Source organism: Sporothrix brasiliensis (assembly GCF_000820605.1).
Source record: "Sporothrix brasiliensis 5110 chromosome Unknown Cont21, whole genome shotgun sequence".
Classification (NCBI taxonomy): domain Eukaryota; kingdom Fungi; phylum Ascomycota; class Sordariomycetes; order Ophiostomatales; family Ophiostomataceae; genus Sporothrix; species Sporothrix brasiliensis.
The window spans coordinates 1,794,821-1,820,206 of NW_024467140.1; the positions used below are offsets into that span (position 1 = coordinate 1,794,821).

The 25,386-nt window shown below is 56.1% G+C and overlaps 9 protein-coding genes across 9 annotated transcripts; 5 read left to right on the forward strand and 4 right to left on the reverse strand.

The window, feature by feature from the left end:
* Positions 1-1,473: 1,473 nt before the first annotated feature.
* Positions 1,474-3,109, forward strand: SPBR_04914 (uncharacterized protein; the record flags this gene model as incomplete). Its single annotated transcript, XM_040763191.1, has 3 exons — positions 1,474-1,617; positions 1,684-1,767; positions 1,844-3,109. The coding sequence occupies 3 exons, from the start codon at positions 1,474-1,476 to the stop codon at positions 3,107-3,109; spliced, it is 1,494 nt and encodes a 497-aa protein (XP_040615549.1).
* A 338-nt stretch (positions 3,110-3,447) lies between these two features.
* SPBR_04903 (benzoate 4-monooxygenase cytochrome P450) lies at positions 3,448-5,111 on the reverse strand (the record flags this gene model as incomplete). The annotated part of the gene is made up of 3 exons (XM_040763180.1): positions 3,448-4,655; positions 4,709-4,883; positions 4,950-5,111. 3 exons carry the CDS (start codon positions 5,109-5,111, stop codon positions 3,448-3,450), a joined length of 1,545 nt encoding a protein of 514 aa, XP_040615550.1.
* Positions 5,112-8,708: 3,597 nt separating this feature from the next.
* SPBR_05105 (uncharacterized protein) lies at positions 8,709-9,842 on the forward strand (the record flags this gene model as incomplete). Its single annotated transcript, XM_040763382.1, has 1 exon — positions 8,709-9,842. One exon carries the CDS (start codon positions 8,709-8,711, stop codon positions 9,840-9,842), a length of 1,134 nt encoding a protein of 377 aa, XP_040615551.1.
* A 1,833-nt stretch (positions 9,843-11,675) lies between these two features.
* On the reverse strand, positions 11,676-11,918 carry SPBR_05439 (uncharacterized protein; the record flags this gene model as incomplete). The annotated part of the gene is made up of 1 exon (XM_040763714.1): positions 11,676-11,918. The coding sequence occupies one exon, from the start codon at positions 11,916-11,918 to the stop codon at positions 11,676-11,678; it is 243 nt and encodes an 80-aa protein (XP_040615552.1).
* A 1,069-nt stretch (positions 11,919-12,987) lies between these two features.
* Positions 12,988-13,854, reverse strand: SPBR_05232 (uncharacterized protein; the record flags this gene model as incomplete). The annotated part of the gene is made up of 1 exon (XM_040763509.1): positions 12,988-13,854. The coding sequence occupies one exon, from the start codon at positions 13,852-13,854 to the stop codon at positions 12,988-12,990; it is 867 nt and encodes a 288-aa protein (XP_040615553.1).
* Positions 13,855-15,307: 1,453 nt separating this feature from the next.
* Positions 15,308-16,108, forward strand: SPBR_05254 (short chain dehydrogenase/reductase family oxidoreductase; the record flags this gene model as incomplete). The annotated part of the gene is made up of 1 exon (XM_040763531.1): positions 15,308-16,108. One exon carries the CDS (start codon positions 15,308-15,310, stop codon positions 16,106-16,108), a length of 801 nt encoding a protein of 266 aa, XP_040615554.1.
* A 237-nt stretch (positions 16,109-16,345) lies between these two features.
* SPBR_05143 (alcohol dehydrogenase) lies at positions 16,346-17,389 on the reverse strand (the record flags this gene model as incomplete). The annotated part of the gene is made up of 1 exon (XM_040763420.1): positions 16,346-17,389. One exon carries the CDS (start codon positions 17,387-17,389, stop codon positions 16,346-16,348), a length of 1,044 nt encoding a protein of 347 aa, XP_040615555.1.
* A 2,248-nt stretch (positions 17,390-19,637) lies between these two features.
* On the forward strand, positions 19,638-21,146 carry SPBR_04960 (aldehyde dehydrogenase (NAD+); the record flags this gene model as incomplete). The annotated part of the gene is made up of 1 exon (XM_040763237.1): positions 19,638-21,146. The coding sequence occupies one exon, from the start codon at positions 19,638-19,640 to the stop codon at positions 21,144-21,146; it is 1,509 nt and encodes a 502-aa protein (XP_040615556.1).
* Positions 21,147-23,428: 2,282 nt separating this feature from the next.
* Positions 23,429-25,359, forward strand: SPBR_04813 (cyclohexanone monooxygenase; the record flags this gene model as incomplete). The annotated part of the gene is made up of 3 exons (XM_040763090.1): positions 23,429-23,661; positions 23,726-24,124; positions 24,201-25,359. The coding sequence occupies 3 exons, from the start codon at positions 23,429-23,431 to the stop codon at positions 25,357-25,359; spliced, it is 1,791 nt and encodes a 596-aa protein (XP_040615557.1).
* Between the last annotated feature and the right edge of the window lie 27 nt (positions 25,360-25,386).

The following is a 25,386-nucleotide window of genomic DNA, read 5'->3' on the forward strand; positions in this document are numbered from 1 at the left end:
TGGTTGGTGGTTGTCGAGAGACAAAGGAGCGACGTTATGGTAGTTACAGAGTAATACTTGAAAGACAACAAAGAACGCCAAAGACCGGAAAGAGAAAATCTGGGGGCGGCAAGCATGCAACCCGCGATCCATCCCAGAGAGGGCAAGAACGAGTCTGGTACGTAGCGTGGGAATAACGATGGAAGCACCAGCGGTTGGTCGAGCCTGGGGCTGAAAGGCCAAGGACGGGCTAACAGGCGAAGTAGGAGGAGATGAGGCTAGCCTGCCTGCCAGGTTCCAGGGCCTTGTAGCTGTCTGACGGCACAACGAGCTTGCCAAAGCGCTGTCTGGCAGGTGAACTGTCTACTGTAAACCTGCTACAGCCCGAAGTTACAGTGGGAAGGCTGTTAGTAGCAGGCAAGTCCATGGCAGCAAAGTCGACGCAGCTTCGGGGCAGGAGCAAGGAGGAAGAACACAAAATAAGAGGAGAGCGAGAGAGAGAGAACGTGAAGATAATCAACTGGAACGACATGTAAATGGTCTCCACCAAAGACAATGTCCACAGTCACAGTCCGAGGACCTCGTTTGATTTTAGTCTCCGTTGCGTCGACGTCGATGTCCATGGCTTTATCTCTGCCTGCAGGCATCGTCTTTATTTTCTTTATTTTTATCTTTTCTTCGTCTTCGTCTTCTTTCAGATTTGTTCTTCATCCTTCCACCGTACCTTTTATCTCGTCCCACGTCTCCAGAGGCTTGCCGTCAAGGCATGCCAAAGCCGCCGGAAGCTTATCAGTGGAGGTTATGGTCGTCCATGCTACTTGGTAGTCGTCCCCGGACGATACTCCTCGCTCCTCATTGCGGTTTAAATGCAGACCGCCACCGTTGCGTCGTCCCAGTTTCCCATCTCCCCTCCCCGGCGCCAAGACGAGCGATAGCTATACAGCCAGACGGGCCAAGCTGGATTGGGTTTGTGGGGGGCTTCGAATGCGTTTGACTGTTATTGAGTCGTATTGTCGAGTCGCGTCGAGTCGAGTCATGTAAGTGGGCGTCTTGCATCCTCTTCTTGCACCCATGCATACCCCATAGTCTGTGCTTGTCTTCCTCCCTCGACGATGTTATGCATCTTCGGAACCGTGAGAAGCCTGCGGTATGAGCGCTACCCGGTCCGCTATCAGAGCTGCAGAGTGTACAGTACATGCTGGCCTGCCACGTACGGAGATACAGGATCTCTATCACTGTTGCCTCGTGATATCTGTCGGCTGTCATACAGTTGATGTGGCTGCGACCGCGGAACGGCGAGGATATAACATGGACATGCACTCCTGCCGTCCAATTTATTGGGTTGATGTGCGTCTGTTGTTCTGACGGCCATCAAGTGACTCTCTCTATTGATTGTTGTCGCTCCTCTTTCTTCTGTCATTTATCTTCTTTTGCTGTCTTGTGTTAACCCCCCTCCCCCCCCCCCTCTCCTCGTTTACCTCCACCCCAACCGCCATGGACACCAAACACGGCGTCGCTGTCGACGCGGTGGGCCGCCACCCGCCGTCGTCGGACAAGACAGACGGCCCGCCGCTCAAGTGCAACAAGCACGGCATCGCGCTCGTGCCCCAGCCGAGCGACGACCCCGAGGATCCTCTGGTAAGCACGCAATCCAATCGACAACGGCGAGGAACAAGATCAACATGCTGACGCCCCACGATGCAGAACTGGAGCTTTGCCAAAAAGCACGCCGCCATGTTCATCCTGGCCCTCGAGTCGCTGCTCGTCAAGTTCTCGGCCACATTGATTGTCAGTTGTCGGGCCACCCATCGTCCAGCTTCCCATTTGCACAACTCCCTTTCTCACTCTGCTGCATCTGCTGTAGGCCCCCGGCGCCCATTCGCTGGCCGCCCAGTTCCATACCGCCGCCTCCAAGGCCACCTACATCGGCTCGGCCCCGTCCATCCTCTACGCCATCGCCCCCTTCTTCTGGATCCCCCTGAGCCACCGCGTCGGCCGCCGTCCTGTGCTGCTCGCGAGCCAGGTCATTGCCCTCGTCGCCGCCATTGGCGTCGCCCGCAGCGGGTCGTACGCCCAGGCCCTGGGCTGCCGCATGGTCATGGGCTTCGGCGGCAGCGCCGGCCTGTGCATCGGCCCCGCCGCCATCTCGGACATGTTCTTTTTGCACGAAAAGGGCTCCCGCATGGGCGTCAATTCCATCCTGCTGGTCGTGGCGCCGTACGTCGGCGGCGTGGCCGGCGGCGCCATCCAGCAGAACCCCACGCTGGGCTGGCGCTGGTCCATGTACGTGTCGGCCATCACCTACGCCGTGCAGCTGACGGGCCAGTTTTGTCTGGTGCCCGAGACGATTTACGAGCGCGGCGGTCACCGCCACCACCCCCACAGCGTGGCGCGCCGTTTCGGGTTCCGCACGCCGACCAACCCGACGGGCGAGTCGTGGCTGCAGACGTTCCGCCGCCCCTACGCCATGTTCGTCTACCCGGCCGTCGTGGTCCCGTCGTTCTGGGTGTCGACGGCCGTCATGACCGAGGTCGCCAACACGGCCGGCTTCACCCTCAACTTCGGCATCACCAGCCGCTTCCACTTCACCACCGCCCAGGTCGGCTACTGCTTCCTCTCCGGCCTCATCGGCGCCTTTTCCGGCGAGCTGCTCGCCGGCCCCCTGTGCGACCTGCTGGTCAGGCGCGCGCTCAAAAAGGAACACGGCTGGCGCGCCGAGACGCTGCTGGTCCTCAGCGTCACCGGCCTCGTCACCATCGTCGCCGGCCTCCTGGTGTACGGCATCCAGCTGCAGGGCAGCGCCCCCGGCGACTGGGCGTCGCCCCTGGCCGGCATGATCCTCTTCGTCTTTGGCCAGGAAATCATCGTCACCGTCGTCATGACGTACATGACCGACTGCTACCCGGACCAGGCCGCCGAGGTCGCCATTGTCTTCCAGTTCTTTTTCAATCTCATGTGCTTCCACCCGCCCTTTTACACGCCCGGCTGGATCGCCTCGGCCGGCGCCCGCACGCCCTACATCGTCTACGCCGTCATCCCGCTGGCGCTGTTCCCGCTGCTGATGGGGCCCTTTATCTGGAAGGGGGAGCAGATCCGCAGCAAAGGGCCTCTCTTCCGGCTGTCCAAGTAGGTTGGAGTGGGTGGCGATGCGGTGGATGCATCGGTTCTATTGCCTCTATTATGGAACTTTGAATGTATTCCTCCTATTTACTACGCTTGAGCTTCTCAATCTGACTTTTTCATTGTTCTTCATTGTACATGTTTCACGTCATCTTGTTCAGATCCAGATCCAGGCCTTTTTGTGGCCGCCTGTTTTTGATATTCCTCCACCGCTGCTTCCACTTCCATTCTCCGTCTCCTCATGACCTTTTGTAATGACGCCGAGTGCTATGTCGTGGCCTGTCTTCGCATCGTCATTCTCCGCAGGTCCTCATGTCTCTCCCTCCCGTTCACACTCGCTCACGCGTCTCAGCGCTTCACCGGCGTCAGCTTGGTCCACAGGGGCGGCTTGTTCCACGTGTTGAAGGCCTTGACGTGCTTGAGGTCGCCCGCAATGTCCCAGATGTCGACGGCCGCGCTCTTGTCCGCGCGCTCGAGGTCAAAGTGCCACAGCAGGTTGGCCAGGATCAGGCGCAGCTCCAGGAACGTCAGGTGCCGGCCGATGCAGCCGCGCGGGCCCAGCGAGAAGGGCTGGCTGGCGTCCTTGTTCTCGTTGGCAAACGCCGGGTTGAACCAGCGCTCGGGGATGAACTCGTCGGGGCGCTGGAAGTTGCGCGGCGAGTGCGTGGCCGCCCACGAGTACACCGACACCGTCGTCCCGCCCGGCAGCATCTCGCCGGCCACGGTGTCGCCGCCCTCGGGCACCGTGCGGGTCAGCCCCGTGGGGATGGGCGGGAAGATGCGCAGGGCCTCGTCGATGCAGGCGTTCATGTACGCGCACTCCTGCAGGTCGGTAAAGTTCATCTTCTCGGCCGTCGGGAAGCGCGTGCGGATCTCGTCCGTCAGGCGCTTGTACGCGTGCGGCGTGCGCATCAGCCACATGGTCAGGCCCGCCAGCAGCGACGCCGTCGTCTCGGAGCCGGCGACGATAAACAGCGCGCTGTTGAGGATGATCTCGTCCTGGCGGACGCCGCCCTTCTCGTTGGCACGCAGAATGTAGTACAGGAAGTCGTGGTGCTCGCGGCGGAGGCCCTCCTCGATGCGCTTGAGGCACTTCTCCTTGCTGAGCTCCAGGTGCTCGAAGCGCTTGCGGCGCAGGTCGCTGGGAATCAGGCGCACGAGGAACGTCTGCACGAGACTGCCGGTGGTGGCCATGCGGCGGGTCGCCTGCTCAAAGGCGCCGGCCTTGATCGTCTGCGTGATGAGCGAGACCCAGGCGTGGAAGACGCCGTCGCGCAGGCAGCCGAAGGGCTCGCCAAAGGCCATGTCGCCGATAATGTCAAAGGTGGTGAAGTTGAACCAGTCGCACATGTTGATGCGCTCGCCCGACTTGCTGAACGGCGTGAGCTTTTCGATGAACAGGTCCACGTAGCCGCGTATGATGCTCTCCTGCTCGAGCAGCGCCTTTTGGCTGAAGGCGTGCGCGAGAGTGCGGCGCTGGCGGCTGTGGTTGGTGTCGTCGGCCATCGTGAGCGTCGTTGAGCCGGGGATGTCCTGGACGGAGCCGACATGGATGGCTATGTTGTTAGCGGGAACAAAATTAAAAGGGAAAGGGACACAGATGACGTACGATCCTTGTGGAACTGTGGGTGGCCTTGGCGATGGCCGTAGATGTCGCGCCAGGCCTCGGGTTCGATAAAGGACAGCTCGTTGGGCATCAGACGCAGGATCGGGCCATACTTGAGATGCAGCTGGTGCACGTCAAAAGGCCACCGGCCGCGGAAGAGACCATAGATGGAGTAGATCTGGGCTGGTCAGTCGAAGCTCTCCCGGTGTTTCCAGGTATCAAATCAAATGGGGAGACGACGCACAGGGGAAATCTTGGCCAGAAAGGGGCCGGGGAAACGCGACAGCGGGTGGAAAAAGAGGTTGTAGATGATGGTCCACAGCGTGTAGAGCGAGATGACGGCCACCAGACCCAGGCTGGCCACGCCCAGGTACTGCGGGATGAGCTCGAAAGGAATGGCACCCATGATGGGCTGTCGTTTGTGCGGATTCTGCTATGTCTGGTCGTCCTGCGTATGGCTGTGTGCTGTAAATATACGCCGAAGTTTGGTATCGTGATATTGGTGTTTCAACTGGTCGTGATAGTAAGCGCCCTCGACACTGGCCGAAGATGAAGGAAATGGGAGAGAAATAAAAAAGAAAAGAAAGCAAACAACTGTAAAAGACCCAAGACAGACGAGATAGAAACAGACAGATGACAGGCAGCCCCGTCTTTTATTCTTTTTATGTTCTCCTCTTCGGAACCCTGCGCACAATCGTGTCTTTATGTCCTTCTTACACGCCGACCTATGGTGGCCGTCTCCTTTTTCGGCCTGTATCTTTGCCTTCCCGGCTGACAAACATCCCATGGGGCCTGTTGCCCATCTTTAGCCCATATCTGACCATCTCGTTCCTTGGAGATACCTCACAGACAGTGCTAGGCGTGCCGGAGCTACTCAGTAAGGTTACCTGTCGTAACTCGTCGTGGCTTGTCCCTCTCTCGACGTCCCTTTCTCTCTCCACAGATGCAGTCGACAAAACTCCACTTACTCGTCTGCACACCCTCCAAAAGACATCGGGACAGTACGTTAGGTTGCGGACTAGCGGCCGGTGAGCGTCATAAAAGCGTCAACAAGAAACAAGACGAACATGAACTGTCAAGTTGGCCCAGAAAAAAGTGTCACAGCACCCCAAATATTGCCAGAAAGTGGAGGCTGGACCGCATAGCGTTCCATATCCCACTGCACAATTTGAGGTCAGGGGCACCACTGGCGCCCAGCACTTTGCCAAAACGCTGCGGGGCCGGTGCTGAGGAAACCAACCTCATTGGTAGATGGGAAATCGTTACCCTCGTCCCCCATCCACTGAATGTCATGTAAGTGCGCCCGCTTCTTCATACATCCTGCCAAACACAACGAACAACCAAAGGGGCGGTATTATTGAAAATCTCTGTGACCCTTTTTGGGTGTCAGGGTGTGAGATAAAATTACTTCCACCGCCTTGTTCCTTTTGTCGTTTTACTGTGTGCATTCAACGTGGCCCTCGGTCGATCTCTTGTATCTCATTTGTTGCATGAAGACGGCGTGCTTGGCCGTAAATGAACATCGTAATCCCCATCTAATTGGCAACCTGGACGGCCGGAGATGGTCTTGGACGGCTTTGGAGATCCGGAGAATCTATCTGCGAGGCTGTTGTCAACTCCATATTTTTTTGTCCCCGAGACCTTTTTTTGTTATCTCAGACACAAGTTCTTGCAGGGGTGTGAGTACATTTTCCACACATCTTGCTTTTGTATCAGGTCTCGATGTCTAGTATTTCATCTCGATGAGATACCTTCGGGACATCTGTTGCCTCATTTCGAACTTCTTGCTTTGTCTGCTGCAGAGGCAGAACATCACCGCGAGATGCTCTTCCGCTACTGATTCATTGTTCCCGTCTGACATGGGCTGAGATACTTATTTGTATGATTCTTCCTTCGACCAGTACCTTGCTGAGCAGGTCCTTGTTTGTTCTTGCTTGTACCTCGTTGTCCCACTGCGGTTGTCAGGCTGTCACCTGCAAACATTCGGCTTCTGTCAACTTTTCTTCTATCCCTCACTCTCTTTGTCTATTACACAAAGCAGTCAGCTTGATCTTTCGTCTGCACTCATCTAGTAGGTGATCCGTGAGGTTGCGCCCGGACGGAGGATAGGCAAGTCTTCAGCTGTGTCAAAGCATTTTGAATCGCTTAACTGGATAACGAGCTGTTAAAAATATGATGCTTTTGTACTAAAAAAAAGCAGATGAGGTCAGATAAAAACTCACCACCTATGAATTGCCCCAACTTGCGTGTTTGTTAGTCCGGTTTTTGTTTTCCGTGCTCTGCTCTAACGCTCCTTGAATTGGAGATTGCCGTCCGATTGACGGCGGCTGTGACTGTATTACATTGAACATACCGGGGGGAAGAACAAGCTCCGCTCAGTAAACAGGCAATTGCGCTGAACGGCGGACCCGGAAGGGAATGAGAAAGACGCCACGTCCGTTACAAGTAACGCGCTCTTCAAGGTGCGGCGACCCAGCCATTAGGAGCTATGTTCTAAATCGAACCAAGCCTGCGTCTATCATGGCCTCCAACGATGGATAGTCCGATTTTGCTCTTTTTATTCTGGCTTGATTCGTTTTGTGTATGTTTGGCAGTCGTTCGCTGCGGGCGGAGAATCTCTCGTCTGGCTCGTGGGGTTTCTCCGACCTGGCCAAGGATACTCCGGAATACTGGACAAAAGACACACAACAAGCACCCGTAACGGTGCAGCTAAGTCCCTTTACCCACTCCAAGCACTGCATTAGTGTCATCATTGGGGGGTGTGCTGACACTTATTTTGTAGTGAGGAGACACCGGAGGTTGAAGGATTGTCACCTAGGAGGCAGACCAGGTAAGATACAATCGAGACATACTTAACAATTTGGGAAAAAATGAAAGCGAGGGCTCCATTAACGCTTTCCGTGCGGTATCTGACACGGCAGTGTTCCGACCTTGCGAGCGGCCGTCCGAGACTCCGGTCGTGGCTGTTGATAGAGATATGGCTGAGAGGATGTGGCGGTGCTTGTACAAATGGTCTTGTCGCGTTTTTGGTTTTCCACCAACTTTTTCAACCTCTTCGACTGTTTTATTTTATTTTACTTTTCGAAACGTCGTCATTATTTGTCGGTAGATGCATGTGTAGAGCGTGGAAAAGTGAGGTTTGATCGTCGCACCAGAATTTGCCATGAAAGTTGTCCGCGTTCGAAATATGAAATCCTCTTGGGTCCAAGACATGAAACCGTTCGTGGCAAAATTGGTAACAACGGAAACATGTTCTTTGTGGATAGAAATACAAAGAGGAGCAGTGAGTACAACATACCTTACTCGCTCTTTACGATAACAGCCCTTCTATCTGTAGGAACAAACGCTCGGGTGCGGGCTCGTGCGCGGCAGAGGTGCGAGACAGAATGTCGAACATGCCCAGCCCCTCCGGCTGATCGTGACATGAGACGAGCATCAAAACTGGGGTCAAGTGGCAATAATCTGGAGGACACAATTAAACTTTGATGTTCTGTTCCCATCTGCCCTCGACGACTCTCTGCGTTGTTCATCTCCTCCCAACACCGAAACATGTAAGCTGGCGATGCGGCTTTCTTCCTTCCCATTTTACCTCGTTGTCGATCACCCGGGTAAACAAAAGGTTGTGTAGGAGATGTCGAGACCGTAGGAGCCCGTCGCCAGTGTCCATGTCGAAGTCGGGACGTGGGTTTTGTAGTTGACGACTCAAAAGCCCCCTGGGCGGAAGGCTGAATGGGAAAATGGAAAGTCTCCGACGAAGATGATATTCTCAGGACGATGCTGGGTACGGGGTGCTTCGAAAATGCAAATCTTGGGACTCAGCATACTCAAGCGATGTTCTGCTGTGGGCTGAATTTCTTTTGTTCGCCGCAAGTCCGTCATTATCAGTCCCTTTTCTTTTCACCTCAAGTCGACGTCGTTTTGCTGTGTATCGCTTTACACGAGAAACAATAAGCCATGCTTCAACAGTTACGGTCCTGACGAGAAACAGCAAACACGTACCAATATGAAGTCAATATCAAGGTCTCTGGCGACTTATCGCCTTCTATCCCTCCTCGTCCTGTCAGGCCTGGTGCCTGGCATCACTGCACAGTGTTTCAACCTCGATGGCTCATCAGTGACCGATCCGGGCGTCGTTCCGTGCCTTCAGAGCGGCGCGAACAGCAACAGCGCCAGCATGTGCTGCAATCTCGGTCGTCAACCAAGTCGAGTCAAAGAACGACAAGCCACCAATGGTGACGACAGCGCACTCACCGAAAATGCGTCCGGTCAACAGCAGCTTGAGTTCACCGGGCCCGACATCTGCCTCGCCAACGGTCTCTGCCAACTGCAACTCGCCGACGCGCAGACGGGCCGTGCGGTCACGCCTGCACTGTTCAGCCGGGATTCGTGCACGCAACCAGACTGGTCTGGAGGCTGTCTCCGCGATGTTTGCTCCTCGGTCACGGGCGACAACGCGGCCATAACCTCGTGCGGGGGCTCCAACCAGACGACGCAGTGGTGCTGTGGATCGGCTGGCTCGTCCACGACGGCCAACTGCTGTGCCAACTGGCCGAACCACCCCAATGCGGTTCAGGTGCCCGCATTGTTTGGGGCGTCTTCTTCCTCCTCACCGTCTTCAGGCGGCTCGGCCGACCTTCCACGTGTTGGCCAATCCGGGCCCTTTACCTCGGTGTCTGTTTCCGTCGGCTTTGGCGGCGTTGTGACCCTCGTGACAGTGACCGTTAATGGCGCAAGCCAGGGGCCCACGGGGTCGACGCTTGCACCATCGGCCACGACTGTCGGGTCCGTCGTCTCGCGGCCAGCAACAAACACGCCGGCGTCGACCCAGGCCACCGTATCGAGCAATCTGAGTTTGATTGGGACGGCTCTCGGTGCTGAAGCGTCAAGAACCGGCAGCAGCGATACGAGCGACAACGGCGAGGCTGCGCTTGTGACCGACGCCTCGGGGCTCAGCACGCAGGAAGTGGCGGGCATCGTGGCTGGACTCGTGGTCCTCGTTGTTATTCTCGTCAGCGTCGGATGTTTCATGGCCGAAAATATGTACAAGAAGCGGCAGCAGCGGTACCGAGCGCGCCAGCTGGACGCGGCGATGAAGCAATCTGCCTTTCCGCTAGCGAAGTCGAGGCCTTTGATGTAAAGGGGAGCATGCGCCGGATGGGACATTTATGAAAAGAAGAGAAAAAGAAAAGGCAAAAATACAGGGAGAGGGGACATAGGGAAATGAGACGAGACGCAGGCGTTGTGGTTTGTTTACATTATAGCGTGGCGTGGTACTGCGAAATCAGGAAATTAGGAAGGAACGACTGGACAATACCACGAGAGGGAAGGAGCGACGATGCCGCTTGGGGTTTTCGCAGCAAGTGCAGCCATTGTACTGCAAAGCTACATTTGTTTTCAAATTATGTTATTATAATATTCCGTGCTGCAGAACTCGTTTCTTGTATTTTATTCACTATTGCTCTTACATTTCTTTTTTTTTTTTTTTTTTTTTTTTTTTTTTTACTAAGCTCGCTCTTGAAAGCGACGAGGTATCGGGGCAGCAAATGGACGAAAAAAATACAAAATAAACCCCAACTTTTTAAAATGACAAACTGTTTTAGCAACGACACTTTCATGGCCAGGGCGCGCGCACGGTGCTGGAGCGGGGAGATCTCGAGACCCCAAGTGGACGCGAAGATGAAGATGTAGATGCACAAGCGATGTTGGCCTTTTGGGCGTTGAGTATGGTACTACGAGAGGTATTCGAAGCCAATAAAACAAATGTTTGTAAAAGAGTTGATTCAAGGCTCTTTGCTCTCGTAAAACACAGAAGGCTCGACGATTGTTGAGGTCCATACTCATTTAATGGAAAAACGACAGTAGTAGCCAGATACATCGTACACTTTAGAACATATTTATTTACATGTAAACAGCGTTGACTTTTTGAATATTTGATGAACAGGGAGAGTCGGGCCTGCATGACTCTTACCATAAGGAGACGGGCGCATAGAGTGGAGGCATAGAGAGAGACTACAAGCATTTTCAAAAGCCTATTCCAATAACCTGCAACTACTATGTTTTGAGTACGATGTAAATGTATTACTGACTGTATTACAGAATACAAGTCGAGCATAGAACAACATCATCGTTTAGAGCCGCTCATGACTATGACGTCATATCACGAGTTTTGCGCGGCTGCCCTGTAACGAGCCTTACCGTGCCACTCCACAGCGTGCTATGACCTGTATTTCTACCTAGCACCAATCGCACAGCTACCATCTTTTGGTAGCGTTAGGGGTGACCATAGAAGACAGGCGCCACTATTGTCCGCCCAACTCACATCACCAGAGCATCAATCACGAGAACATCTATAACGAGAGAAACGAGCGAGGAAACTGACTCGAACTTAGCAAAGTTTATTGACGAGAGCGAATAAAGTGTATCTGTCGATAAAACTGTATTTCTAGTTCTATATGCAAGTCGGCGGCACGCGCTCTGCAGCCTGGCCGTGACACATGCAGAATGTAACCCAAGCAAAAGAAGCAAAATGTAAAAAGCAAAAGCAAAAAGCAAAAAGGCGGTCAGCGCCTGCGTTTCGTATGCATGCGTATTCTCCCTGGCTTCCCGTGCCCAAATCGAAAAAGTCATATTGAAAAAAAAAAAGTAAAACTCTTTTTTGTGTGTTTCTGTAATTTCTCGGGTCGCTGGTTGCGCAGCCACGAGTGGCGGTGTGATGTGTTTCCGCGAGTTGTAGGGTATCGAGAATGTCGTGTTCCGCTGTGTCGTGATAATGATGAAGGAAATGAAAAAGATGTCCCAAATGCCGTATACGCCGTTGTCGTTATTCCATGTGCATGCGTTGGATGGTCAACGCTCGCGGTGATGTTCGCAAGGATGCCCGCGAGATGTCGTTGGCGATATAGTAGTAATAGTCCATCGTCTGTGAGCGACTCTCGCGTCGACGCTTCGCGTCTCTCGCGCGACTCGTCCTTTAGTCAAAGCCCATCGCGTACGACATCTTCTCTTCTCGCCGGCGCTTTGTTGCGCGATCGTTCGCGCCGTCCAGGTGTGCCTTGACGGTCAAGCACGCCGCGCACTTTTGTGCCTTGTTGTCCTTGCCGACGCGGCCGAGATCCATGGCGCCGCAGTACTTGTGGGGGACCATGTCGGTCCAGTTGGGAGGTGTCTGGGGGTTGGTGCCACCGCTCTGGCGGGCCTTGAAGCTGCGGGCCATTGCGAGGTGGTGAGGTCGTGTGGTGGTGAAGGTTGTAAGAAGGTGTCTGTCGTGACTCGATCGAGCGAGGTGGCTGAGATCGTAACAGTTGTTTGTTGGCAAGTGTAGTAGATGCAAGTTGAAGTCTTGTGGGATGTATGGAGAAGATGAAAAGAGTTGAGAGTGGATGATGTATTTATAGGGTGCTGGGGTTTTGTATTCGTGCTTTCTTGTTTTCATTCGCGTCAGAAAAGAAAGCGAAAGAATGAAAATCTCGGTTTTGGATTTTTTTAGGCTCGGACGCCAGAAAACAGGGCGGCGCAGTGCCCGTCTGACAAATATGGGGCTTGGATGCGGGACAGCGTGGCAGGGCCACGGGGAGTCACGAAAGGCTACAATCTGGGGTACATTTGGTGGGCTTTGTTCTTGGCGCTTTGTTTTTCTTTGCTTTTGGCTAGTGCCTGGGGTTTCCGAGACCTAACGGGCAGGCTGTGACGGTCCAATGGCAGTGACGCATCCGGCATCGGGGTACTCCGATTCGCTGAAATTTGTTCGCCTTGGAAGAAAGACGAAGAGAGGGAGAGGGCGGTGGCCTCGGCCACATTGGTTAGAACGAAAGCGTCTCGAGTGCCTTCGAGAAACGCCTTTGTTCCTCGGCGCCTCATTGGGCCTTGCATGTGGCTGAGGCGACGAAAACGAAGGAAACTGGAATAAGGCGGACTCGGCGGTTCCTCGCCTACGAAAAGGACTCGGCTGGTTATGTGATTACCAAAGCGGTTGTGCTGAGAGCCTGAGGACGATGGATTTCGAGATCGAGGACGCCAAAGTGACCCCTGTTACCCCGGATTTACAGGAGCCCACTTGGACAACTACGGGGGCCGCTTGAGGCAAACAATTCTGGTCTAGCGCACTGCGGCAGTGGGCCACGATGCTGGGGGTTCCTTACATCGTCGGTGTAAATGTGTTGAAATTCTATGTCTTTGCTTTCGTCGCACTCTATGTCCCCAAACAAATTCGACTCGGCCCGCTCGTCGCTTGTCCCTGACGTCCTTGGTCTTGATCGACGTCGCGTGCCACTCCTTCGTCTCCCTTACAACTCCTCCTTTCCACCAAACGAAGCCGCACCCGCGGCCTGCAACGTCTGCGCCTTGATGGTAAAGGTCATGTTGCGCTGGTTCTTGTCGCGGTCCGGCGCCGTGTGCTGCGTCGTCCACGCAATGACGCCGCCGTCCTTGGGCTTGGGGTTGTAGTGGTCGAGGTCGAGCAGCTGCTTCCGGCAGGCGTCGTCGCCCGCCGCCTCGGCCGCGACCCACAGCGGCAGGATGTCGTACAGCGCCCCGGGCGCAAAGACCACGATGCGCTTGGCGTCGAGCGGTCGCAGCACGGCCGCCTTGGCGGCCGTCTTGGGGGGCGCGACGGTCTTGGTGATCTTCGTCTGGCCCTCGGCGCGCTCAAACACGGCAAACAGGTTCTTGCGGCCCGCCAAGGCCTTGCCTTGCTCGTCGTCGTCTTCGTCGTCATTGTCGTCTCTGTCTTTGTCTCCGTCACCGCCTCCCTTCTCGTACCGCTCGCCTGCCTCGATCCATTCCCGCACAATGACCGGCACGTCGGCATAGTCCATCTGCAGCAGCGGGCGGTCGTACATGTGCGGGTCCAGTCCGTCCCAGCCGCCCGGGTAGGGCCGGCCGCTAAAAAACGTCTTGAGGGCGTCGCCGTAGTTCCACAGGCCCTTGGGCGGGTGCTCATAGAGGTCGTGCAGCAAAAATTCGCTGGCGCGAAACGACTTCTCTACGGTGCATGCAGCCGTCAGCTTGTTGGCGAGGCGGTGGTCGTGGAAGGGATCGGCCCAGACAAAGTTGTCGGTTTTGGTGACCTCGCCCTTGGGCGGCGGGTTGTGCGCGCCGAATGCAGCGACAGCAGCGGCCCAGGAGACGAAGGTGGCCACAGAGAACGTCATCGTGATGGGATGGGGATGTCGACGACAATGATTATGGGGATAATGGAGGGAAAAAGAACAGGCGAACTCGTCAATTGGTCAAGGGACGTCAATTGAGCGATGACATGAAGCCAGTCCGCGTTTTGATTTCGTCGCCTCGTCTACGCCGTGCTCGTTTCTTTTATTCATTTCGTCTCCCCTATTTCCTCTGCATTTGCTGTGCTGTCCTCATCGGAACGTCCCTCCGCGGTTCTGCTTTCCGCATTCGACGTTTTGTGTCCAGCCTTTGGTGCTGCCGCAGTCGCTGAGCGGATCTATATTAAAGAACCACTTTATGTGCCGACGAATCTCGACTCTTGCATAACTTACAGATCCACCAGAGCCGCATATTCAGTCTCATACGACCTACAATTATTGCCAGAAAGCTGTGTCACAGGATTTGTCACAAGATCTGTCACCTGATTCACTCTCAACCTTCTCTTCCCGTTTTCGTCCTTCCAGCCTTGTTGAATTCGAAGCTCTCTCACAATAGACAACCTGACCAAATCCGCTTCAATGTAGTCATCTCGTCTCTTGCCTTGCGCCCTCTGTCGTTCTGCCACCGGGGAGGCCATTCACGTATTGTTCAGAAACTCTGTATGACTCCGTAGTAGTAGAGATTTACAAACTGCACACGGCTTGCCTGGGCCAAGTGGGCATACAATCCCGGGAATTGCATTTTTACCGACCTTGGTCCGTACCTCGTAATGCAGTATCGTGTTAGCGCCTTGTCTGGGGCTCACCTCTTCACATCGGGTCAGCACTGCACTCCGCGAAATCACATCCGAAGAGGCTTGAAGCATGCGTGGGGAGTGTGGGTTGGAGAAACCACTAAAAGCAGACTACAGAGACTGTGGCACCTACCGAGGGCCTAACGTTGCCTAAGAGGCCTAAAGAGGAGCCTGGGGCACTTGGGCACTTGGGCACTGGCGGCACTTGCTCTCGCGCTTAAGAGTCAGGGACTCAGCTTCGTCCCTAACTGTCGAGCTCAGCCCGCCATCTCCGAGGCACTCGTGCTCTTCCCCACCTTAGCAGGATGGTCGGAGACGGAAAGAGGGGATGCGGACAGTGTTCAAGGTCGTTCCGTGCTTTCAGAGCTTTTCAGGCTTGGAGACAGGCACGATGGTACAGATCGGGCACAAAGACGGCCGAATGTGGATGACTGCTTCGTAGGGGCTGTGAACAGGCTGTATTTACACGGTGACGGCGTGCGCGGTTGGGGAACACTGAAAAAGGGGAACGAAGATGGGGATGGAGCTACAAGATGAACAAGTTGCTGGACTAGACAGATATGTTTGCGAAGGACTCGTAGAGTATTCTAGATCTCCAACTCGCCAGATACAGTCAGTAGCATCGCAACCTGCTTTGTCTCTTTTTTTTTTTTTTTTTTTTTCTCTTTGGTTTATCTTTTTCCATACAAACCCCAACCACCGCAATGGCCGGCCTCGTTCAGGGAACCGCCTTCATCACCGGTGCTGCGTCTGGTATCGGTCAATACACGGCCCTCGCGTTTGCCCGCTACGGCATCACCAACCTGGCGCTGGCCGACATCAACCTCGAGGCCTTGGAGACGACCAGCAAGCAGCTCCAGGCGCAGTTCCCCAAGGTCAACGTCCTCCGCCTGCAGGTCGACGTCCAGAGCGGCGAGCAGGTCAAGGCCACCGTGGCCGCCGTCGTCGCGCGGTTTGGCCGCCTCGACATTGCCGTCAACAACGCGGGCATTGGCGGCTCCGGCAAGCCGACCCACGAGGTCGACGAGGAGGAGTGGCGCCGGGTCATCAACATCGACCTGGACGGCGTGTGGCGCTGCCAGAAGGAGGAGCTGGCCGTGATGGTCAGCCAGGAGGACCGCGGCCCCCGCGACGGGCGCGGCCGCATCATCAACACGGCGTCCATGTACGGCATCGTGGCGCCCGGCAGTCGCATGGCGCAGACGGCGTACGCGGCGGCCAAGCACGGCGTGGTCGGCCTGACCAAGGGCGACGGCAACACGTACGGCCCGCACAACATCCGCGTCAACTGCATCTGCCCGGGCTACGTCGAGACGCCGCTGCTGCTGCGCACCATGAGCACCAACCCGGACTCGCCGCTGGGCATCGACATTGCGCGCACGCCGCTCAAGCGCATGTGCGCCATGGAGGAGATTGCTGATGCCATTGTGTTCCTGGCCTCGCGCATGAGCAGCTTCATGCAGGGCGCGGCGCTGATTTCGGATGGCGGCTTCACCACGCAGTAGACACCACTTGTTCACAGACGGAGGAGTGGTGGGAGACGGAGAAGACACGCAAACAAGTTTTGTGTGTATTTCATGAGAGGCCATGTTACAGTCAATGACGATATGAAAATAACAACATGATGATGAAAGAGCGGTTATCCAGTAGGATGTATAAATTCGCTTATAGCTATGAACAGATTCAGCACCGCTATGTACTTTGACACGTATTTTAGTAAGTAGTTGTCGTCTCCCGCGAGCCTACTCGAACACAACCGCCGTCCGCATGGTGTTGCGGCCCTCCATCATCTCCTGCACCATGCCCTCCAGCTTGTCCAGGCCGCCGCGCACGTCCACCACGGGGCGGATGTTGTGCTTGGCCGAGAACGCAATCGCCTTGGGGATCCGCTGCGGGATGCCCGTGCTGTCGGCCTTGATCTTGTACACGCCGAGCACCAGCTCCATCGCCGTCACCGCCAGCGGCTGGGGGGCAATGCCCACGACCATGAGCGTGCCGCCGATGCGCAGCACCTGGGGCGCGCTCGTAAACGCCGGCTGCACGTTGGTGTACACGGCCGCGTAGTGGGCGCCGCCGCGCGTCAGCGCCTTGATCTCGTCGATGTAGTGCGGGTTCGTGCGCGAGTTGAACGTGACCTCGGCGCCCTGCTTGCGCGTCTCCGCGAGGTTGGCGTCCGCGACGTCGATGCCGATGACGCGCAGGCCCATGGCCTTGGCGTACTGCGTGGCCAGCTGGCCCAGGCCGCCGCAGCCGACCACGGCCAGCCACTCGCCGGCCGCGGCCGCGCACGAGTCGACCGAGTTGAAGGCCGTGATGCCCGCGCAGAACATGGCCGACGCCGTGCGCAGGTCCCACGCCGCCTCGTCCAGCACAATGCCGTTGTGGTAGTCGACGACGGCGTACTCGGCGAAGAAGCCGTCCGCGTTGAAGCCCTGGATTCTGGCCGTGCCCAGCTGGCAGTGCGCGTTGTGCACCATGCAGCCCTCGCACTCGAAGCAGCAGTCGACAAAGTAGCCGAAGCCGACGGCGTCGCCCGTCTGGAAGCCCTTGCCCTCGGCCGACGGGTGGAACGACACAATGTGGCCGACGCCCTCGTGGCCAATCGTCACCGGATAGTCGCAGGCGGCGCGTTCCATGTTCATGAGGTCGCTGTGGCACAGCGACGCGCTCTTGATCTTGACCAGGAACTGGTTGGGGCCGGGCGTCGGCACCGGCACCTCGTTGACCACCACCTTGTTCAGCTTTGGGTCCCACTGGCCCGCCTGCATGGTCTTGGGAAGGGCCATTGTTAGAGATAGCGGGTGGTGAAGGCAGGGGGTGGGTATGTTGGATGTGAAGAAGGATGCAAGCGTAAGTATAACGAGAAGGAAAATATTGAGAACCTGTCTGACCCTTTGATGCCGGCGCGCTTGGAGGGGAAGCTATATAAAGGGTAGGAGACGACGAGGACGGAGACGTCTACCAGGCAGCATCACCTTCAAGGTCGGTTGACGTTCCCAAATACGCGAGTCAGCTATCTTAGCAGCTTGGGGTCTGGTCACTCTTTTCCCTAGTTGTGTTTTGCTTCGTCACCCCTCCTCCCGCACTCGTCTCCAAGGGGTATTTGGCTCTGCGTACCCGCAGCCGTGTAAACACGTCCCGGAGCCACTTGGAGTGTGGAGGAGAAACTGCTCTGGACAAACGTCCCAACGAGACTACCAGGTACTTAGCCCTGCGATACGTACAGCCCTCCTCTATACACCAAATAATCAGAGTGTTTCGGTACCTCTCCGCATTGTCGGATCCCCTATTCCTGTTCCTTGATCGCGGGGGTCGACTGTGGCAGGAGCAACTGCTCTTGGCTTGCACGCTTTACAGGAAGAGCGCGATGGGTCCGCGAACAGTATATGTCTGTCACAACTTGCTGTGTACTCCTTACGAGTCTATAGTTGGAGTACTTTCTCGTCACTATCATGTTTATTTTCTTATCTTGTCTTCTGTTAAAGTCACACGTTCTCCTTCACCAGTATCCCTTTCCAGTTTGCGAGTCAAGATGTCTTTGTTGGTCTCATTGGTGCCGTTCGCCTCAAACTTTCCAATCAACTAACTCTGTTTCGTCTGTCTCCGTATTTTCTGTGTCTGGAGTTGTAGGAATTATGTGGGTGCTGTACGAGTCATTGTTGCTCTTGCTTCTGGCTGTCACCATCGGTCAGCCCCTAATGTCTGGATGCGCACGAACACAATGAAGAAAGAATAATAAGGCGAGTGACAGTAGCTATGTGTCCTAGGCTGTATTCTGCGATAATGTCGTCACAATATGAGGCGGAATGTGTTTCGTCGTGTCGCTGTTGACAAAAACGACTTACAATCTCGAAATTGCCATTTTCGACCCCTACCCTCATCGTCTTGTGAACTACCCTTGACCCTTTTGCTTTACTGGACCGCCGTTTCGGACCTCCTCAAGTCAATTTACCAACAGATTTAGACAACCTTGTCTCTCGATTTCAACACTTGCCCGACAGTCATTCACTGCTGGTTGCTGATTACCCCGAACACTCGACACACTATTACGCCCCTACGATGGTGGCCCAACGGATATTGATTTCCACCTGGCCTGAATGATTCACTTTGTCCCCTTGTTTCCTCGTTCGTTTTCCGTGGTGGCCCTCTCCACTCACCCCTTTTTTCACGCTTTTCCACTCGCGTCCTTTGAATGGCACCTCATCCTCCATTCTCCAACTCCCTCGATTTTCCTTCTGGACACGTTCATTTACTCCCTTCTGGCGGCATCGTCCTTAACCAGGAGTTTTTGTAGTCCTTTGTGTCTGCTTCCCAGCTATAGAGACCGTTCCATGCTCCCCTCGTACACCTCCGCTCGTTTCCTCTCTGCTCTTCCTTTTCCGTGCCTTCCATGCCAACAGCATTACTGGCCTTGACCTTTATTCCCGACGTGAATGGGCACACGGTTCAATGGCAGGTTACTCCGTACATCGAACGCCGTGTCCAGGGCACGGCTAGCAGCAAACAAAAGCTCGCACCCTCACGTACTCCGTACACATGATGCATGTCCCAGGCACAAGGAACTGCTCCGTACTGGGCGTAAAGAACGTATTACGGCCATTGTTGCCCGTCCAGACCGCGCACCGTTCGTCCTTCACCTCACAGTCCTTCCAACGATGATGCAGTGCTCCCCCCTGGACTGCACCCTGTGCTAGGCTTGGGGGACACGATTACCGCCTCGTCTCGGTTAGCGTTTGGCGATTGCGGGCAGGTGTGAGAGACGGAATAAAATAAATAAATCTTCGGCGTTAACGACGCTTGCTCAGTATGAAGCTGTGTTGACGTACCTTTGTACTCAATTTGACCTTCTCTTCAGACTGCATTACAATTTCTTGCTTATCCTCTATTTTGTGTTCTTTGTTCATTATTATCTATTTATCTATTCTCCAACCTTTTTCACTTTTCTGTTTCCACAACCACGATACCCTTGTGTACTTATACACCCTCTACAACGTATACCCACCTCTCCTCAACAACCCCCCCTCCACACACAAAATGAGCCTCGGACCCAGCCTCAAGATCCCCACGGAGGTCAAGACCTTTGAGACCAAGTACGGCAAGAACAACCTGCCCAAGAAGCTGTTCATCAACAACGAGTACGTCGAGTCCAAAAACGCCAAGAAGCTCGAGCTCTACAACCCCAAGAACGGCGAGCTTGTGGCCAACGATGTCTCTCTGGCCGGCGAGGAGGACGTCGAGGCGGCCGTGGCCGCTGCCGAGGCTGCGTTCCCGGCCTGGCGCAAGGTGGCGCCCCGCGAGCGCCGCGACATGATGCTCAAGCTCGCGGACCTGCTCGAGGCCAACGGGCTGGCGCTGGCGGAGCTGACGCGGCTGACGCTGGGCGCGCCGTTTGGCGCGTTCGGGTCGTTTGAGATCAACCTGTGCGCCGAGGCGCTGCGCTACTTTGCGGGCTGGATCGACAAGTTTGCCGGCGAGACGTACCCGCAGGACGACGGGTTCCTCAAGATTGTGCGCAACGAGCCGCTGGGCGTGACGGCCGGCATCATCCCCTGGAACGGCCCCATTGGCAACGTCGGCATGAAGGCCGGCCCCGCCCTGGCCACGGGCAACTGCTTCATCCTCAAGCCCTCGGAGAAGACGCCGTTTGCGGCGCTCGCCCTCGGCGACATGATCCGCGCCGCCGGCTTCCCGCCCGGCGTCTTCCAGATCCTCACCGGCGACGGCGCGACGGGCGCGCTGCTGGCGTCGCACATGAAGGTGCGCAAGATTAGCTTCACGGGCTCGACCGCCACGGGCCGCAAGATCCAAGAGATGGCGGCCCGGTCGAACCTCAAGCGCGTGACCCTCGAGCTCGGCGGCAAGAGCCCGGCCGTCGTCTTTGACGACGCCAACCTCGACAACGCCATCACCTGGTGCGCCAACGGCATCACCGCCAACACGGGCCAGGTCTGCTTCGCGGCGTCGCGCGTCTACGTCCAGGCGGGCATCTACGACCAGTTTGTCGCCGGCTACAAGAAGGCCATGGAGGACAAGATGCGCGGCGTCGGCGACCCGGACGCCGAGCAGACCATCATCGGCCCCCTCGTCGACAAGCTCCAGTTCGACCGCGTCTCGGGCTTTTTGCAGCGCGGCAAGGCCCAGGGCACGCTGCTGGTCGGCGGCAGCGTCCTCGACGGCAAGGGCTACTACGTGCAGCCGACGGTGTTTGAGAACGTCGGCGACGACGCCGAGATTTTGCGCAGCGAGATCTTCGGCCCCGTCGCCGTGCTCAACAAGTTCACGACCGAGGAGGAGATTGTCGCCAAGGCCAACGACACCAACTACGGCCTGATGGCCGGCGTCTTTACGCAGGACATCAACCGCGCCATGCGCCTGTCGGCCGAGATCGACAGCGGCATGGTCGGCGTCAACTGCGTGTCCATGTGCTTCCTGAACGCGCCGTTTGGCGGCACCAAGGAGAGCGGCGTCGGCCGCGAGAACGCCATCAATGCCCTGCGCATGTTCACCGACACCAAGACGGTGTTTGTCAACCTGACTTACTAAGGCGGGTGCGGCCACCACAATCCCCTGAGACGAAATCCCCAGAGACAATAGGCAGCTGAAAGGCCTGTGTCCACTGTACATAGCTTCATGAAAAGACACGAAAATACGAATAAACAAATTGTTAGCCCTGGCCACTCTTACCGCGTGTATTGCAATGTCTTTCTTGCTTTTTTGATTGCTTCCCGTTTGCCACTGACTCGTCTTTCCGCTGCGATTCAGTTGCCAGACCTGGCTTGGTGTAGCAGCGTGCTGACGTGCAGGCAGCCTCTCCACAGCCCAGCCGCGTGGTGTCGTGCCTTCCCTGTGCCTCTGACACGGCGCGGTAATGAATCATTCCCGTATCAGCGACCCGCAAGTCCGTCGTCTGGACGGCTACGATGATATTGTCTGTCTGGCAAGAGCGACTCGTCAATTGTACGGAGGGAAACAGCTGGCCATATCTCAAAACAAAAGACCGCATTATGCCACTTCTCAAGGGCTCAACCGTTCACGTATCCGATATTCCAAAGTTCTCTTGGAGCTGCAGCTGTCCACTCACACTTGCCTTACGGCGGCAGAGCTTTCCCGGCACGTTCTTGTTGTGACCTGCTGCTTCCCACCTTTTTATTTTCATCGTTTCTCCCCCTTTCCTCCGCTGACCGCAATGCGACAATGCATTTTGTTCTCAGCATCCACTAACACCACTAATACCCACTAACACGTCCACAAACACCGCTAACTCCACAGCTCCACTACCCCCAGACGAAGCAACCACAACGACAAGTTAGCGCCAAACAGTCCCTGTCACGCATGGCCAACCAGCGTTGACAAAACGCCAATAGCGGAGTCGACTGCATGCAGCAACACCTCGCGAGCTCGCTTTCTTGGTTCCTCCACACTCGTCTTGTGCAAAGACGGCCGCATGAGCTCATGTCATGACTCGTCGATGGAATGTGCGAGTTTCGCACTCTCCTCTCACTGTTTGTGTATTCCAGCCCCTAACCCACAGCGCCCATTCCTCACCGTCGTGTCCAGCGCAGCCTGGAAAATTGCCCAGAGCCCATTATTTGTTCTTCTCGTTTGGTCCTTTATGATGGCCGAGAACTTCAAGACTTATGTATTCCGTACGCTCTCGTCTGTGGGACTGGCCCTTTCCCCTCCCCTCAGAGCTTGCCAGCTAGCCAGCTAACGAGGATGCCGCGCTTCTTCGGCTGGAGTCGTGGGGCAACCCAGCTTTCCTTGTCCTCAGAGGTTCATCTTCGCCGTCGTCACTGTTCCCATTCTTGGCTCTTGACTCGTCAGCCGGTTCAACTTGCTGCTCTGCACCGACATCCCGGTCTCCGTCCCCGAAAACCCCATAGTGCCTTCCAGCTACTGTCACGCTAGGCTCTTCTGTATGCAGCTCATTGTCCCTTGTGCCGTGATCTCCGTTGTGAACATTGCCTCTTCTTGTGCGTACGGGATTCAGCTCAGGCGACTCTAGGCTCCGAGACCTCTTGATCCCCAGCCTTTCGAGACCTCCAACATCTCTAATTACGTCGGAAATTTTGCTTGTTCTTGAAAGCTGGCAACCAGCACTAGCTGTCCCATCTTCTTTGTTTAAGACTGAGCTCATACTCCGACCCTGTCACGCTGTACCCATCTATCGACCCTGAAATCCTGTATGTTGATCAGTAAACGCCAACATCATCTGTAAAGTACCCTGATGCCATTCCCTGATGCCATTCCCCGATGCCATTCTCTCCACAACGACTGCGGAGAACAAAACAGCCGCATCAACGATCACCGCTGTGTGCTCCGAAGATGTGCTCCGAAGATGTGCTCCGAAGATGTGCTCCGAAGATCCCCTGGCGTACAACCCGAGTCGGCGGGGAGACAACGGCTGGGACATTCAACTGTTTGTTAAAGTAGAATCAAGTTTCCCAGACTAATCCAGCACGATACATGTGCTGCAAAAATTGAAGAAATAGGCATAGAACAGCCACACACAGAAAACTCTAGTGCCATATCGTTTCTTTTCATTCACGAGTTATGGTACATTTCCCCAACCAGAACAAGGGTCGGGTCTCGTAACCCGAGCTTTGCCCAAACCGGCCTGGTCATTGTGAGTGCGTTTGTCTCGAGTACAAAGTGCTTTACGTGCCCTCCCTGTTTTGTTTGTGAACAGTATTTATTTTCTTTTTCATCGATACCCTTTTTTATTTATTTTCTTTTTCTACAGATTCTCGTCCTACTTCTCTTCCTTGATCCATTGTCTTCCGCTTTTTCCTTCTCCTCACCCATCTCCCTCCCGCTCTCACACAATGGCCAGCAGCGTGACACCGGCCGGCAACTCGCCGCAGGCCCGCGATGCTGCCCGCCGTCTCGAGGCGCCCATCCACTCGGAGCGCCACATCCGTGTCATCTGCGTCGGTGCCGGTGCCTCGGGTCTGTTGTTTGCCTACAAGATGCGGAAGCATTTTACCAACTTCAGCCTGACCATCTACGAGAAGAACCCTGCCGTCGCCGGCACATGGTTTGAGAACCGATATCCTGGGTAGGTGTCTGCGGAGTCGAAGTAACATACCCGCAGTGGGACATGTCTATTAACGCCCAACCAGCTGCGCCTGCGATGTTCCCTCGCACAACTACACGTGGTCGTTTGAGCCCAAGCTCGACTGGCCGGCCGTCTACCCGCCCGCCAAGGACATCTTTGACTACTTTGAGGGCTTTGCCACCAAGTACGATCTGCGCCAGTACGTCAAGCTGCAGCACCAGGTGATTGGCGCGTACTGGGACACCCAGAAGGGCGGCTACGACGTCAAGATTAAGGACAACGCGAACGGCGTCGTGGTCAGCGACCACTGCGACATCCTCATCAATGCCTCCGGCATCCTCAACAACTGGCGCTGGCCCGCCATCCCCGGCCTGGACAAGTACAAGGGCACGCTGCTGCACACGGCCAACTGGGACCCCAACACCGTTCTGGACGGCAAGCACGTCGGCCTGATAGGTAATGGGTGAGTGTCATTGGCGTTCTACTCCTTTTTTTTTGTGTCACCACCGTTCGTCTCGCTAACATAACTCCCCCATCAGGTCCTCCGGCATTCAGGTCCTGCCTGCCATCCGCGAAAAGTGCAGCAAGGTCACCACCTTCATCCGCGAACCGACGTGGGTGTCGCCCGTCCAGGGCCTCGAGCAGCACATCTACTCGCCCGAGGAGCGCGCCGAGTTTGCCAACAAGCCGGGCGCGCTGCTCAAGTACCGCAAGGAGATTGAGACGGGCCTCAACGGCCAGTACGGCATCTTCCTCAAAAAGTCCAAGATCAACGAGGACACGCGCGCGTACATGATTGCGCAGATGAAGGAGAAGCTCAACAACGACGCTTTGGCCGAGAAGCTCATCCCCGACTGGTCGGTCGGCTGCCGGCGCCTGACGCCGGGCGTCAACTACCTCGAGTCGCTGACCAAGGCCAACGTCGAGGTCGTGTACGGCGAGATCCGCGCCGTCACCGAAAAGGGCTGCCTCTGCGACAACGGCCAGGAGTACCCGGTGGACGTGCTGATCTGCGCCACGGGCTTCGACACCTCGTTCCGCCCCCGCTTCCCCGTCATCACGCCGACGGGCGACAACTTGCAGGACACGTGGGCCGTGGACCCGGCGTCGTACTTTGGCGTCGCGGCCGCGGGCGTGCCCAACTACCTCGTGTTCCTGGGGCCCAACTGCCCCATTGGCAACGGTCCCGTGCTGTCGGCCATTGAGGCGCAGGCCGACTGGATGTGCCAGCTCATCGACCGCTTCCAGACGACCAACATGGCCACGTTTGCGCCCTCGGCGCAGTCCGTGCGCGACTTTGTCGAGTTCAAGGAGTACTACATGCGCCGCACCGTCTGGGCCGACCCCTGCCGCTCGTGGTACAAGCAGCGCCCCGACGGGCCCATCACGGCTCTCTGGCCCGGCAGCACCCTGCACTACATCGAGGCCGTCAAGGAGCTGCGCTTCGACGACTTTGACATTACCTATGCCGGCAACCGCTTCGCCTGGCTCGGCAACGGCTACTCGCAGACCGAGCTCGACGCCACCGCCGACTGGGCCTACTACATCCGCGAGGCGGACGACGGCGCGCCGCTGTCGACGGCCGGCAAGCGCAAGCTGCTGACCAAGAGCGGCACCATCCAGAGCCGCAACGCGGTGTCATGGAGCAGTGGCGGCGGCGAGGGCCAGAGCGACCGTCCGCGCGAGCTGCGTTTGTAAGCTGTGCCGGTGGAAACTGAGAGCAGT